Source organism: Danio rerio, chromosome 6 (genome assembly GCF_049306965.1).
Source record: "Danio rerio strain Tuebingen ecotype United States chromosome 6, GRCz12tu, whole genome shotgun sequence".
Classification (NCBI taxonomy): domain Eukaryota; kingdom Metazoa; phylum Chordata; class Actinopteri; order Cypriniformes; family Danionidae; genus Danio; species Danio rerio.
In genome coordinates this window covers 25,740,077-25,757,100 of record NC_133181.1, presented here as the reverse complement: position 1 = coordinate 25,757,100, position 17,024 = coordinate 25,740,077, and the positions used below count along the sequence as shown (strand labels likewise).

Sequence of the window (17,024 nt, the reverse complement as noted above, 5' to 3'; positions counted from 1 at the left end):
ATAAAATAAAACATTGCATAACAATATGATTTATATAACATTATCATTATCTTTATCATACATTTTTTTTATTATTATTATTTATTATTATTATTATTTTATTGCATAAACCATCAAGAACAAACACACACAATATAAAAGATGAAACATAAAAAAGCTAATATAACAATGGTAAGAAACAAAAAACAACAAACAAACAAAAAAAATAAATACACAAAGCGTGTGTACAGCATTTCTACAACCAATGATTTTAAGCGGAATCAAAAAAAAATAATTTGCTTACTTATTAAAAATGCAGCCTTGCATGACGTCTGAACCAATATGCTCTAAACAAAATAAACCTGTTCAAATGAATCGATTCAGTGAAATGAACCGCCTGCTCTGCAGCTAAGCAACGAGCATAAACACAGCGTGCGACTGCTGCCTAGATACATTTGTTTGGCTCGCAAAGCCAGAATTGTTTTCGATTCATAGTCTGAAGCTGAAAGTATCACGATGGCAGAAGACACACAAGAAGTCCCTCAACTAGCATTAGAGGCTGTGATAGGTTTTAATGGTAGGTGAATTGTAAAAGCTATTAATTATTTGCAAATTTGAACTATACTTCTACTCACCGTCTGTTGGTTATACAAGTAACGTTAACGTTATGCTTTACCGAGGCATCTGCATTTATTTATACAGGACACGTGTTTTCTGGACTTAAAGTACATCCAGACAAAGAACATCTCATTTATCCTCTTGGCTGCACTGTAATTATTAAGAGTCTGAGAAGTGGAAAACAAACTTTCCTCCATGGCCACACAAACAATGTCTCTTGCATTTCTGTGTCTAAAAGTGGACGCTATATTGCATCTGGACAGGTTACTTTCATGGGCTTTAAGGTAAGCATTTGCAAAAATATTTTAGTCTAAATGGTAATGACATCAATGGTATTATGCTTAGTTTTACTGGAAGAAAGTGCACCCAAAAAGTGCTTTCTTAAAAACGTCATATACAAAAATAAAAGTGCCATCACTCTCCACTTGTTCTAAAAAATGTTTGTTTCCTTTGTCTATTGAACAGACAAGAAAATAATTTAAAGTATTTTTATAGACCCCCATGCTCGTTTCCCTTATGTTGAATTGAATGCCTGCCAGTTTTTCTAACATTCTACAAAATGTTCAACAGAAGAAACCCACAAAGATTGGAACCACTTAAGGAAATGATGGCAACTTTCATTTTTATTTCATTTTTGTGATCTCGTTTATTCTTATTCTTATAACTTTATTGAAGTAAAATATGTTATGTATTTCTCACTTTAGGCTGATGTTATTATCTGGGACTATGAGAAGAAGGAGATTTATGCTCGTCTTTTGCTTCATAAAGCTAAAGTTGAAGATCTCAGCTTCTCCCCAAATGATAAATATTTGGTATCACTGGGTGGACAGGATGATGCCAGGTAAAACTGACACTACTACTGATCTTGAATTTATATTTCAGATATTTTTCAGATATTCTTTCTACTTATGTGAATTATCACTATATGTATGATTTCTACATTTTTTATTTTATTTCTACTATGTCAAGTCATGTTTAGCCTGTTAATGTGCATTATTGTTTTAGTATAGTAGTGTGGAACATCGAAAGTAAGGAGGCTATATGTGGCAGTCCTGCTTCAGCACAGAGCGCTGGTCACTGCCTCGCCTTAGAGTACACCAACTTGAGTGATGAAATCTTTGTATCTGCTGGAAAGTAAGTTGAGCATATTTATTTACCATGTATACATATAAATATAGACATTTTAAAGAAAAATGTAAGTATATTTCATTTGTGTGATTATGTCAAAGCTGAGTCTTTAGGCCACCAACTTTGTTTTCACTGCCATTGTAATTATTTAAAATATGTGGATTTAGTGCTCAAACAATATTAGTTAAGACTTCTAAATTCTAGATTCAGAAATCAGTTGGTTAATGTATACTATACATGTAGTTTATGTTAAATGATTAGCTTTTTACCTTCTGCAAACATTAATTCTACATAATTTTATGACATTTCTTTCAAGTGGAACTCTGCGTGTGTGGGAACTAGATTTGCTTAACAGAAAGATCCGGCCCACAGAATGTCAGACAGGACAGCTCAAGAGAATTGTCAAATGTCTTGAGGTGAATGAAAACCATTACTAAATTTGGTCGTGTTGTGGGTCTCTCACTTCATACCATACCATAGATGCATGTGAGGAAGATTTAATGGCTAAAACGAGTATATAAGATTTTATCATTAAATGAGGGGTTTTTTCTTTGCAGATTCCAAATGATGATAATTATTTCTACTGTGGAACTACAAGTGGAGATATTCTGAAAGTGAACCTGAAGACAAGGTTGCTCAACAGCTGTGGCCCCGTTAAACAAAAATTCAGCAAGGTGATTTTTATTTTTTCACCAGTGGTGGACAAAATATTTTTTACTTTATTAATCTAAAAAGAATTTTCGGCAAAATATTATAATATTTTACTGTACTCTTGCATTTATGTATGGTACTGTATGGGCTACTGGTAAAGTTGCATGTAATTCGATGAGGAGTTCTGGACTTGAGATGTTTTCTCTAGGAAACCATAATAATTCTTTTGGTTTTAGTTGACCACCACATGAGTTTAAGATGTATTTGGCAATGCAGTCCCATCACCCAGGAACGGAGGATTCAAGGATTGAATATTTGTTATGAATGGTAACTATGAGAAAGGCTTTCCATACCTGTTGGATACAATTTATTCTGGCATTCCATAGTATCTGAGGACTGGGATGAACAAGAGTTCAGCAGTTCTGATCTACAATTAGAACATTTACATTTAGAACACTTAAAAGCTTTTGGCCAAAGTGACTGTAGATGATTAATTGTGCAAGTAGACCAGCCTAGAAAGTACAAGAGATTGGGCTAGATCAGGGATGGGCAAACTTGATCCTCGAGGGCCGGTGTCCCTGCAGAGTTTTACCTGAACAAAACCAATCAATGTCTTCAAGATCACTTGAACTCTATATGGAGGTCTGTTTGAATAGGGTTGGAGCTAAACTATGCAGGGCACTGGCCCTCCAGGATCAAGTTTGCCCACACCTGGGCTAGATGCTGTGCAGCATGGAAGGTTGTGATGTTTCTGATGTTGTAAAGTGCAGACCTTTGAGATCATGCTGTTTGTAATGTGTTCTTTGAAGGACAACCAGTCAACCCAGATAACCCCAGATTTCTTTGCTGAATTAAGTGGATAAGATTAGATTATCCCAGCTAAATATTCTCACGCAGTACAAGACGAATGATAAGAGAAACCTTGTGATTGGATAATGATGTAGATTGAACATAGAAAAGGACCAAGAACAGATCTCTGATGTACTCCTGTGAGCTGATATGCTTTGGACAGCTCACCTCTACAGGCAAGACTCAGAATGGGGTAGTGATGCCCATTGAGGAAAGGGTGCATAAGAAAAACTGATGATTCACAGTATCAAATGCAAACATATAGGTCCATTGAAAGCAGAATTGATCATTTGGAACCTGCTTTCCACAGGGCTTCGGTGACTGAAACTAGTCCAGTAGGTTATTCTGTGCAAAAAATTCTGAAAACAACCATTTACAGTGTTTTAGCTATGGCTTTAAGCCATGACAGTCCATTCCTGGATGAAACATCACCATGTCTTGCCATGTTGGTCAAACAGAAGCAATATTTTTAAGAGGGTGTTGTTATTGGGTGTAGAGTGTCCATTGCTTAAAGATGAGTGAAGCTGCAGTCACACTGGGCTTTTCCTCCCATAGACTTCCATTCATACGCACACAAATGCGTCAGACCAGAAACGCAGGGTCATGCGTTAAACTTTGCAGGTTGCTGCAGTGCAAAGTTCAAGCTTGGTGAACTCTGACCTGCAAAATCCCATCACTTGACTGCGTGAGACCAATCGAGGATCAAAATATGACCTCTCTGGACAGAAATTTAAAACATGGAACAATCGCTCACTTTTTTAAATGTCTAATAAGCTTGTTTAATCTCACCCTTTTCGCAGCGCCGTACGACAGAATTTTGCACACACAAACTCTAGTGTGACCGTAGCTTGAGGCGAGTGTATTGCATGCTGAGCTTGTGGAACATAAGTATGTGAGCAGAATAGTTCTGTTCATAGAATTCGAAAAACAGTATGCGTGAAGTACCCGGATGACATACTGTTTCCAGCTAATTTCTGAAGTGTGCATTCGATGGACTCTACCCTATACCATAATGCACTGCGAGATAATTCATTAATGAAAGTGAAGCACCGCAACTGACAGGTGATCATGACAAATGTCAGATGTAATAACTTCTGAGCTCCTTTCATTCTTAACATAAGTTGTGTATTAAATTCAAATGTAGTACCTACTGAATAGTAGTCCATTTTGGATGCAGCCAAACAGTGCATGACAGCCTGCTGTGACTGACACAGCAGCAGTATACTTTCGGAACCAAACTGACAACTAATTAAGCTGCAGCAATTATGCTTCATACAACTTAATTTAAATAAACTTGTTTGATCATGGTGATGTTTTAACTGACTGAAATTATGATTGATGACTACATACTTTGATGTTGAGTCCCAACATGGGAGATAATTACAAATGATGCCATTTCGTTGTAGATTAAAAAAAATAAAATGAAATAAACATCAGCTTTTTTTAACTGGTCAAAAAAAATTGATTTGATTTTAGCACACCTTTGTGAATACAGCTAAGAGCGCAGCACAGGTAAGTAGTTCAACTTGTAATAGCAACACCAAACAAAAAGGAGAGACCAAATGTGCTCCAAGAAGTGTTCTTTTAACTAGCGTTCTTAACTGAAGAGCTGATTAGGTGCAGGTGTAGCTTATTTAAAGGCTGGTAACAGGAAACGTTTTGATTGGGTGACAGAGCGCCTTGCAAAATTATGACAACTAGACGGTATATTTTGTAATTTTTTTCTTATGAATTACACTTTTTATAAATGATCTTCTAAAGTTATCAGCATATGACAAAAAACATTATTCCATCAGTACTATTTAGTTTTAAAACAAAAAAGAAAAGTACTTTTGTACTTTAAAAAAATAAAAAAAATAAAAAAATAAATATATATATAGTCAACTAATATTTTAGCTTGAAGTTGCCTTATTTATCACATATGCAAACAATATACAAAAAAAGATCTGGAGCATTTAATGCAAAGAAAGAAATGCAAAGAAATGTTTATTTTAAGGTTTTTAGGTAAAATGTAATTTCACAGTTTACTTTTTTCTTATTGCAGGGAGTCAACACTCTTAAAGTCTTGAAGACTGGTGACATTTTAGTTGGATCAGGAGACGGGATGTTGACTTTGTGCTCAGGAGCCAATTTCAAAACCATTAAGTATGTAACAAACCTCGTTTCCTTTTTTAAAATGTGTTTCTCTTTGTTTTCCTTTCACTTTTCTATTTCTTGTTACCCACTATTTATGGTTAACTAATTATTTGTGACAGGAGTGTTCAGTTGGAAGGAGGGGTGACATCAGTGACCTTGCGTGGAGACGGACACCAGTTCTATGTTGGCACAGAAGCAGCACAGATGTACAGTTTAAGCTACACTGACTTCAAACCAGAGCTCACTGCTACAAACCACAACAGTGCAGTAAAGGATGTGGCCTTTCCTTTGTAAGTAATGCAACTTCAGTGCTTAATGAGCGTCTTCCTTTAGCCACTAGAGGGAGACATAAGCCACAAACCACAGATTGCACTGACCGTCCATGCTCACAGTTGTGCAAATCTCCTAATGCTATGTTATTCTCAACAGTGGGACATCAGAGCTCTTTGCCACCTGTTCACACAACGATATACGAGTGTGGCATTCTGAGTCGTCCAAGGAGCTTCTGCGTATTACGGTGCCTAACATAACATGCCATGCTCTTGGCTTCATGCGAGATGGAAGGAGCATCTTTAGTGGTCAGTTTTAAACAGGATGATCCTAATGTATTTTACTTTGAAGTGTTATAGGTACATTAACTATAGACACAAACACAACATGACACTAATTGGCATTGAAGTATTCAAACTTTTAGCATAAATAAATTATTGATTTTAAATACTGTATAATTATTTATTTATTTTGTTTACATTTTTTAGACTACTTTGTTATTATCTATTTTGAAATAATTAGATTATTCAGATCCTAAAACATGCATTAACTGCCATTAAAAACAAATAAATGAAACAAAACAAATTACCAAATAATGAAAAAATTATTTGTATATTTATTTTCTCAGAACATTTAAATATTAAAAGTAACCTGATTTTTGAAAGTGTGATATCTAAACTCAGAAATGTAAATTAACAGTTCTGACACCAATTGCCATTTTAATGTAATAAATTAATATACAGTATATTTTTCTATTCAGGCAAAGCTCTAAAATATTTTAGTTTATGTTTTTAAAAATCTGTATCAGCTAAACAGCAAAGAACTGGTCAGTTTATGTTGCCTTTGAATATGGTTATAGCCAATACGGGGACTTCAAAAGGTTGTCAGAAAGTTGAGAACGAATGCACAAAAATATATCATTAAAATGAATAGGCATAGAGTCATTAAGATAATATATATTTAATATTAAAAAATGCACATGCATGTTTGTTGATCGTTTCATTGGCCTTTTTCTTTATTTGCTTCCTTTTTGTCAGCTTGGAATGATGGGAAGATTCGTGTGTTTACCCCAGAGAGTGGGAAGCTAAAGCTAATTATTCATAATGCCCACAGTATGGCTGTAACTACTATAGCTGCGACCAATGACTGCAAGAGGATCGTCAGTGGAGGAGGAGAAGGACAGGTACATTATTTCACTTAAATATAATAACAAATAAACAGTTATAAAATACTGATCTGTGCCTAAATTTGTATTTGAAGGCAAAGAGGTAAAAATTAGAAAATTCAGCTTTGCCATTTCAGGAAAAAAAACAACAACTTCATGCACATTTTGAGTTAAATTGTCAAATCTGTAGTTTACCATTCGATATTGAACAATATTTACATTTTACATAAACATTTAAAGGGGTAGTGAATTTTTAAATAAATTATTATGTTGTCTGAGGTTAACTCCTGAAGTTTGTGTGGTTTTTACTTTCCAAAACATCAACAACTTTATTTTTTGGGCACTCCACAATGATGACTTGAAAGTAAATGCCCATTGCTATGATTGCATAAAAAGCTCTAGTTTAAGGTTTCCATCTAGTTAATGTGGGGAATTAAATGCTTCTTTGTTGCAGGGTGATGTTGACAAGACACAGAGTGCTTTTGAATAGTTTTCTTTCACTACTGAATTTTACTGGTGTGAAAACGACATCAGTCTGAAGTTAGGAATGCTAGAGGTTTGCTAAATTTTGCTAAAAGTTTTTAGCTTTTTTTTTTGTTTGTGATCAGGCAATGTCAAGTTATTTTGTATGATTTGTTTGTATATTACGATAACAACAAACATATAAAGTAAAACAGCTTTTTTTTTTCCTTGACTCATTAAATGGGGAGTGTGTCAGACAGATTTGTAGCATATTCATGTAGGCCTTTTCATTGTGACATTTTATATAAATAGTCTTATTGTTTTTCTCATAGACCTGCACCAGGTAAAATTATGATTTGTTTAGGCTGCCTATTTTAAATTAACCCTATGAAAACATGATATTTTAACCAACGTCAAAGACAGTCACTGAGCACCATTGCATTTCAGGCTTCCAGAGTTGAGGACCTTTCCCAATCCCACCCTCCTTCTCTCTCTTTGCTTGCAGTAGACATACCATCCTTTCCTAATACACATCAAAAAATGCTTTTCTTAGATTTTTTATCTTGTTTCTAGTCCAAATATCTAAAAGTTCTTAAATCAAGAAGTATTTTCTAGACAAGCAATGCATATTGTCTTGTTTTAAGAAATAATATGCCAAAATAAAGTAATTTTCGTTAAATCAAGCTAAATAATCTGCCAATGGGGTAAGCAAAATATTCTTATCACAAATCGAAAAACAAGATTATTTTGCTTACCCCATTGGCAGATTATTTTACATGATTTAAGGAAAAACTCACTTCATTTTGGCATATTATTTCTTAAAACAAGACAATATCTTTTGCTTGTCTAGAGAATGGTTCTTGATTTAAGAATTTGTAGACATTTGGACTAGAAACAAGACAAGAAATTTAAGTAAGTAAAGCATTTTTGCAGTGAGGCAAAAACACATACACAAAAAAAGTAAAAAGAAAATACAGTCATTATTTCTGATATCAATTTATTCTATGATTCAGTCCCAATCATACTGACATGTTTTAAAGACCACACATTCCACAATTCACACAATACTGTCCGATTAGATTGTTGTGTTCTCTAATTATAAGCTAATAGTGTCAATGGTTCAACATTACTAACCATTATCACCTGTTTCTCAATGCTGCAGACAGATATTTGGGCAAACAAGCAAAGTTGAAAAACAGGACCAACTCGGTTTATTTTACAAGTGAACAGAGACCATTAGATTAAAATATGATTTAGTTTCCATTTATCAAAGAAATAATGTTTCACAATTATACTTATGAATTTGCAATCATACATTTTTGTGTAAAACTCAATATTGTATAAAAAAAGGATTCTGTGAATGGTTAAACAGCATTTTTAAGTAGTTATTTGTTCCACTTTGATGAGATTAGAAGTAGATGAAAAATTTCTGCCTGCAATGTACAAGTGCATTGGTAAATCTTGCTACCCCTTGCCCCAATATTTTAAAATAACAACATTGACACAACAAGCTCAATATTCATTCAACAGTACTCAAATATCTGCGCTTTCTAGATATATCACTAATCAAAGAAAAAATATATTTTAGGCGTTTTCTTAACTCTTGATTTATTTTTTGTAATAAAACAAGATGCCATGCTTCAAGGAACGTTGTCAAGTTGTGTGAGTTCATAGTTATTATGCCTACAAATTCTAGCATCTAATAGCATTGCAAGATTGAACAATAGGATCTGAGCACACAGTTTTAACCAGGTGAAAGATATAATTAATCACACATGCAAGAAATGTTTGATGCAGACTTATATCCCTGCAAACAATTTCATGTTTAATAGACGTCTAATAGACATCTAAACGTAGACAGCTTGGCAAAAACAAGGCTAAGCTTTGGCTATCAGTGAAAATCTTATAGACATATCAGAATAGCACAAAACTAGACTAGTCATCAAATAGACAGATTAGACAGACTTTATATGTGTAGTCATTCATTTTTGTTTATTTGATGACTAGTCTAGTTTTGGCCCATTCTTAGACGTCTATTAGATTTTCACTGACAGTAATTCTTGTTTTAGCCAAGACTACTGTGTTTAGACATTTATTAGACATCAATTAGACATCTTAAAAAAAAAATGCTTGCTGTTGTGGTTTAAGATGTTTGTGTAAACTGAAAGTGTGAAGGAATACATTTTCATAGTAGCCTATATGTAAGTGATTTCAACACAGTAATCCTGTTCAGCAAACCTTTGTAAACATATGTCAACATCTTGCCTTGGCTTTTTTCCACAATTGGTTGCCAACTGATTTTGGCTTTACATTTGAATAAGTAAAAAAATGCCAAACCGTTCTGACACTCAGCTGCTCTCAGTGATTTCTTTGGGCCGCTTTCAATCCCATAATGCACTGCATTTAAACTCAAACCAAAGTCCCTTTGAGGCCAGTAATTTCACTCAATTTTTTTCTTAGACAGTATGCTTTGGCATTATGTCTGAATGGGGATGCATCAAATTCTCCAAAACTGTTTGCCAAACTTGAGATCACATTACATATTTGGAATCACCAATAAAATGTAATAACAAATCGGCACCAGTAGCCTTGTGTTTAGTGCCCGACACCTGGCATCGAGGTGCTCGCAGCAACCTGAGTTTGTTTCTTGACACGAGTTCCTTTGCTGATCATTCCCCTATCTCTGCTCCCCACACAGTCTGTAAATCTCTACTGTCCTGTCAATAAAAGGCGAAAACCCCTTAAAAATAATGTAAAAAAATTAAATAACAATCGTCTCAAACGTTTGGTTTTTTAAACGTTCGAATCTACCAAAATCTACCATTTTCATCCTCCGAATAATGCTTCGTCAGATCTCGCTGGTCTTCTAAAGTAACTCACCACTTGGTCTTGATGGGGAATCTCCTTTAGAAATGAAAGCAACTCTTTGTTTACAAGGTTGTGGACGTTTGAGTAGTTGCTGTCATGTGATGTGCGTTTGACAGGACAGACTGTACCTTGCATTCATTTCATAAAGATTACAAAACCAAAAAACTTTTGTTTTCTAATGTGGTGGGTTCATTTAAAAGTGCAGATTTCAAGCTTTGTGTGTACAAATTTCCTATGTATGTGAAGCTGAGAATCCAGTGTGTTTGTTGACCCCAAAAATCTGTCATTAAAAAAAAACATGTCTGGTCCGAGCTCCTCCCCCTAGAGTCTATTACGATAAATGATTGGCTCCTTTTCTAGTAGGGAGGGTTTCATTCACCATATTGGCTGTTACCCTCTCCCCCATTAAAATTTAAAGGAGTGACACTTCTTGTGTATTTGGCTCAACTTTCATGAGAATGAACTGAAAATGCTTGCTATGCTGTGCTTGCAACATGGCAGTGGAGACGCAACGTAAAAGAGAATTGTGTTCAGACTCATTTACGTACAGCTAAAGCAAACGTAATTTTACAACAGTGGGTCTTACAGAGTTAATAAAGATATTATAAGATTTAATACGTTTTTATTATTTTCCAAAACATACTTACAGTAAGTGAAGTTTATTTATAAACTAACTTCGAGAGGATCAAGTGCTTATGGTTACTTGCAGCCAGTTCCGCATTATTCAAATTATGATTCACCAATCAGACGATTCCTAAGCCACTATAAATACCCTAAGTTCCATATAACAGCCATCTTCGTTTTGAAGAATCCCCCTTCCACCACTACTCCTCCTCCTTTCCTAGATGGGTGGCATGGTGGCCCAGCGATAAGCACTGTTGCTTCAAAACAAGAATGTCACTGGTTCTAGTCCTTACCATGCCAGGCAACGTTTCTGTGCGGAGTTTACATGTTCTCTCCGTCCTCACGTTGGTTTCCCCCAGGTTCCCCGGTTTCCTCCACCGTCCACAAACATGCAACTTAAGTTAATTGACTAATCCAAATCAGCACCATAGAAATGCTCCTTGTGAGTAGTTATCTCACAAGAGCAATCCCTATCTGTTCATTAGCTGCTACAGCAGAGGAGTTCTCGAGATCTACCTGAGCTCAAACTCCCCTCTCGCCTTGCAAACGGGAGGGAGCCCCGGGCTCGAGGATCTTATGAGCTCAGGGCTCTCTCCCAGGACAGCGTGCCAAACAAGCTTTATAATCAACATCAGCTAAGTGTGAACTCTTGAAATGCAGAATTAATGTATAGCTTTGACATCTCTCTGTAATAAAGGTGAGAGTTTGGGAGATATTCCAAGACTCATATCGACTCATTGAGACTATGAAAGAACACAAAGCCACAGTGAACTGCATTAAGATCAAGAGCAATGACAAGGAGTGTGTGACGGCCAGCTCTGATGGAGCCTGCATCATCTGGGACTTGGTGTAAGTTTGACAAGGATAAGCTCTTACCCCTCAAGACATGAAAACTAACACTGCTGTTTTGCTTTGATTAAACTTTCAATAACATCTGTCTACCTTGTTCTCATTTCCCAACCAGGAGGTTTGTGAGGAATCAAATGGTCTTGTCCAACACCCTGTTCAGTGTTGTGTGTTATCACCCTGAGGAATACCAGATCATCACCAGTGGCACTGACAGAAAGGTACAAGACTAGACTGATCTACTGGCATGTGTTTGAGAGAAATGTGGCCAGAAAGTGAGAGACTGATAGGTGAGAGAATAGACAGAAAGAAAAAAACAGATACTGTGTGCACAACAACATGCTGACAGAAAGCTCTCTCAGTTTCCTGTGGATGTTGTATTATCCGCTCATTCTGCTCTGTGCCAAATAGTCCATCTGCTAGGCACAGCATCACTGTCCATTTAAAGACCATGGATTATTAGAATTCGTATGGTCGGCCATACGTCCATCACGTCGAAGCAAAGGAAGAATCACATTATCAGTGCTGTCATTCATATTTAATCTTTAAAAGAGCAATTGTTTCAGAGTATAGTACTGATATTATAATCTATCTTTTGCTAGCAGTATAATACAGCAAAAATGACACTAAAGGAACGTCTAAAAAGCACTTTCTGCGCATGTACAAATAACATGGATGTTTGTTTTTGTTTTAGCCATCTAATTATAGTAATTAATAATATTACAGTCAAGACTGTAGCCAAACAAACACAAATGCAAGTCTATTGTTGTCCAGGAAAAGCAGCCAAATACAGCACAGTAGGTACAGTACTTGAAAGGACACAATGCTGGGGTCATGCCGGATACACAGTGCTGGCAGAAAGCCTGCTGGGACATAGCCATTTCGGTGAGGCGTACAAGACCTCTGTCTGCAGGTTCGATAGCATTCACACCTTTTAAAACTTGATAGAAGTGCTATCAGTTCCTTTATTAATTACGGGTGAATTGCCAACTTATACAGCATGTGTTTTACGCAGCGGATGCCCTTCCAGCCGCAACCCAACACTGGGAAACACCCATACACTCTTGCATACCCTCACATACACAATGCCGAATTTAGCTTATTCAATTCACCTATACCGCATGTCTTTTGACTGTGGGGGAAACCAGAGCACCCAGAGGAAACCCATGCCAACATACAAACTTCACACAGAAATGCCAACTGATCCAGCCGGGGTTCGAACCAGCGACCTTCTTGCTGTGAGACAATTGTGCTACCCACTGCACCACCTTTTTGCATGTATATTAATTTAAGGTCGCCAAAGCAGAATGAATTATTCCAGCTTATGTTTTAGACAGTAAATGCCCTTCCACACCCACACATAACCCCACAATGCACAACCCACACACATACACTACAGACCTATGGCGGTTCTAGACCAGAGTAACTGGAGGGGACGAGCAGAGGCCACTTGTATTTTTAGGAGGCACACGTTAAGATACATCACAATCCACTTCAACAATTATTCAGTCTTTTTTCCATGCATCGCTCTGCAGTCTTAACTTAATTTAAACAGTTAAATAACAGACTCAAAATAATCTTCCATGTTAATTTATTTGACAAGTAACTTTGAACTGTAGAAAAACACACTTTTAACATTCAAGTACATCAAGGCACATTTTTGCACCTGAAAACTTTAACAGATACAGTTGAAGTCAATTATTTGTTTGCCCTCCCATTAGTTGAAAATGTTTCTCAAGTGATCTTTAACAAACCAAGGAAGGGCTAATATATTTCACAGTATTTCCTAAAAAAAAAAAAAAAAAAAAAAAAATCTGGAGTCATAATAAGTCTTATTTTTTGTTTAGTTTGTCTTGAATTTAAAGCGATTTTAAGGTCAAATTATTAGCCACAGAAGAAATATGTACATGTTTTGATTGTCTACGAAACAAACCAGTCATACAATGACTTGACTAATTATTCTAACTTTCCTATAACATAACCTACTTAAGTCTTTAAATTATACTTTAAACTGATTACAACTATTGTGTAAAATAACTGATAAATATTATACACTGACTGTCACCATGGGAAAGACAAAAAAGTTGTTATTAAAAATAGTTAAACTATTATGTTTAAAAACGTGTTGTAAAAAATGTGTTTAAAGACTTGTGCTCTGTCACTACTGAAAACAAAAATGAATGAAGGCAAAACTAAATGAATTGAATATTACTTTTACATGAATATAATCAACAGTTGGAGGTTTTTTCCGCTGTGGCGACCCCAGATTAATAAAGGCACTAGGCCGAAAAGAAAACAAATAAATGAATGAATGAAGCAACAGTGGACATTTAGATTTTACATCATGAACATGACTAAAAAAAATTTTTTATTACCTGTGTCAATTTGGGGCTTAACTTCTGACAAATGTAGAAAACTGATGCACGCAGCACCTTCACTGACAAAAGTCAGTGAAAAAAGTGCATGCGACACCGAGAGTGCGCGAGAGAGGCCTCAGTTATATTTCCACAGTCTGCCACCGACTGCTTCATTGTGACGTTTTTGTCACACAAAAATACGTGTCTAAATTTAGAGGGGCCAAGCTTATTGACACAAGGGCATTGGCCCCCATAGATCCACCACTGCTTGGGACAGTTAATTTATTCAGTTCACCTATAGCCCATGTATTTGGACTGTGAGGGAAACCGAAGCACCTAGAGGAAAATCCACGCCAACATGGAGAGAACATGCAAACTCCATACAAAAACACCAACTGACTCAGCCATGACTCGAACCAGCGACCTTCATGCTGTGAGGCTACAGTGCTAAGCACTGTGCCACCGTGTCGCCCTGATTTCAGCTTGATTTATTTTTCAAGTTTATGGTTTCTCAAAATTTTGACTTTATTTCTCCCAAATCTGAGTTTAGATCACACTTTTTCATAGAATTGTGAATTTGTACTGACAAAATTATGTTATGCTATACTATGTTACAGTTCTGAGTAAATAAAGTTTAAAAGTACAAAAGTTTATGGTTCCAAACGGCAAGACATAAACTCACTGGAAAGAGAAAGTTAAAAGTTCAAAATCTAATTTTTGATATAAAAAGCAAGATTACTTTTTAATCAATGGTGGCAACAAGTGTCAAACCTTAATTAAGTGTAAAACCTTAATTAAATGAACTCTTTTTTTTTTTTTTTTTGTCTGGATGCATGAATGTAAAGTTGAAATCAGAATTATTAGCCCCTTTGAATTATTTTTTTCTTTTTTAAATATTTCACAAATAATGTTTAACAGAGCAATGCAATTTTCACATTATGGCTTATAATATTTTTTCTTCTGGAAAAATTCTATTTGTTTTTTTTTAGCTAAAATAAAAGCAATTTTTATTTTAAAAAAAACTATTTTACGGTAAAAAATGTTTAGCCCCTTTAAGCAATTTTTATTCAATAGTCTATCAAAACAAGTCACTGTTATACAATGGCTTGCCAAATTACCTGCCTAGTTAACCTAGTTAACCTAGTTAAGCCTTTAAATGTCACTTTAAGCTGTATAGAAGTGTCTTGAAAAATATCTAGTAAAATATTATTTACTGTCATCATGGCAAAGATAAAATAAATCAGTTATTAGAAATGAGTTATCAAAAATATTATGTTTAGAAATGTAATGAAAAATCTGCTCTCCGTTAAACAGAAATTGGGGAAAAAAATAAACCGGGGGGTTAATAATTCAGGGGACTATGTATTTATGTGTAACATCTAGCAATGCAATTGTACTTATTGAACAGATTGGCTACTGGGAAGTATATGATGGGTCTGCAATCAGAGAACTCGAGGGCTCCTTGTCTGGATCTATAAACGGCATGCATATTTCTGAAGATGGGAAATATTTTGTGACAGGTGGGTACTTTCATTATCTTTTCCTATACAGAGTTATTTTCCCCAAGTCAATCTTCTGTCATATGGTGGATGTAACAGAAACAACAGGTGGCACAATGGACAGCATAAACAGAAGTATTTATAACAGCACCAAAAAAAAGCATCATTCGCAAAACAGTTGGATAAATGTATGCTCACCAGGTCTAAATTAACACTTGCAGAATTCAATCTGATCCCAGCAGTTATTTTTAAATGAGTTTCACAGTATGAGTTGATGAGGTGCTAATCTACAGTAACGTCTCTGTTTTTACTGTGTAGTCGTGCTGTTTTCTATAGTTTCATGGTAAATGTCAAACCTCACTTTCAGGTGGAGATGACAAACTACTCAAGCTCTGGCTCTATTCTGATGGTGAAGTGACCCATGTTGGCATCGGGCACAGCGGAAGCATCACAAATGTGAGAATCTGTCCCAACAGCAGATATATTGTCAGTACCAGTGCAGATGGTGCAATTCTAAGGTGGAGATACCCACAAACCGCATAGAACAGTAAAGAAGTCCATCTTATTCTATTTAGGCATACAGTAGATTTGTATTGCACATATTTCTTTTAAAAATACATTTTTTTATAGCAAGCGGCCCAACAAAACTGATATTAAAATTGCTGTGAGCTATTTATTAAAGCAAACACATGCCCTATGTCTCACTATTTCACTTATTAAGTATTACAAATTCATTTGGCACCATAATCTGTGAGAAACCATGTAATAAACTATTCATCCATATAACTAAAAAGACAAATGAGTACCTTCAGTTTCTTTTTTCTTGCAAGTAATTGTATAATAAATTAGGTTATGAATTCTTAGGAGATTTAAAGGTACAATTAAACTATCCAATTCCAGTCATTTTATTGAAATAAAGCAGCGTAGAGCCCCAGTTTCGGAGGACTTTTTGTGAACTGCACTGTCAGCTAATATATCACCTGAGAATCTCCAGAGAGCTGGCGGGGGAGGTTTGGAGAAGCACAGCACTGCGTGAACTTAGCATCTGGATGTGTCTGTCCCAAATTTTCTCTTACCTCCGAGGAACAGTCTCAATAATGAATATCTTAACCCCTAACTGTAAGACAGTAAGGATGTTCAACCATTCAGTCGGAATAAATAAAACAGGGGAGATGATGCACTGCTCGCTAACACATTTTGGCAATAGAAGTGGTTTTGTAATCGCTCCCTAGAGCAAATAGAGATTTAATTAGTAACAGAAGATGCAGGTCAGTATCTTCAGCATCTTCAAGTCAGTACAATATTATGCCGTGCCTCACATTCCTTCACTGCCGACAGCAGAGATTGGAGAAAAGCAATTCCATGACCTTGTTGGTGATATAAAGAAACAAAGTAACAAAGTCAGTGGATGATCACAATTCCAAGCACAGTTGTTCTCAGTAGTCGTATAAACAGTATTTATCTGCCTTGCAGGCAGGGTGTCCAATGATAAAGATCCCTAACAAAAGGATAAACCTGTATAGGGTGTCTAATAAGACTGAAACCATATAAGGGGGGGATGTTTAGATTAAA

The 17,024-nt window shown here is 35.7% G+C and overlaps 1 protein-coding gene across 2 annotated transcripts; it reads left to right on the top strand.

Moving 5' to 3' along the window:
* Positions 1–453: 453 nt before the first annotated feature.
* Positions 454–16,251, top strand: cfap52 (cilia and flagella associated protein 52). 2 transcript variants are annotated; one of them, NM_001020639.1, is given in 14 exon segments: positions 460–556; positions 682–881; positions 1,302–1,438; positions 1,603–1,731; positions 2,042–2,141; positions 2,283–2,399; positions 5,270–5,370; positions 5,481–5,651; positions 5,791–5,939; positions 6,669–6,814; positions 11,448–11,599; positions 11,715–11,817; positions 15,362–15,473; positions 15,820–16,251. In NM_001020639.1, coding segments are annotated over 14 exon segments (1,854 nt in total). In that variant the 5' UTR covers positions 460–495; the 3' UTR covers positions 15,996–16,251.
* Positions 16,252–17,024: the final 773 nt, after the last annotated feature.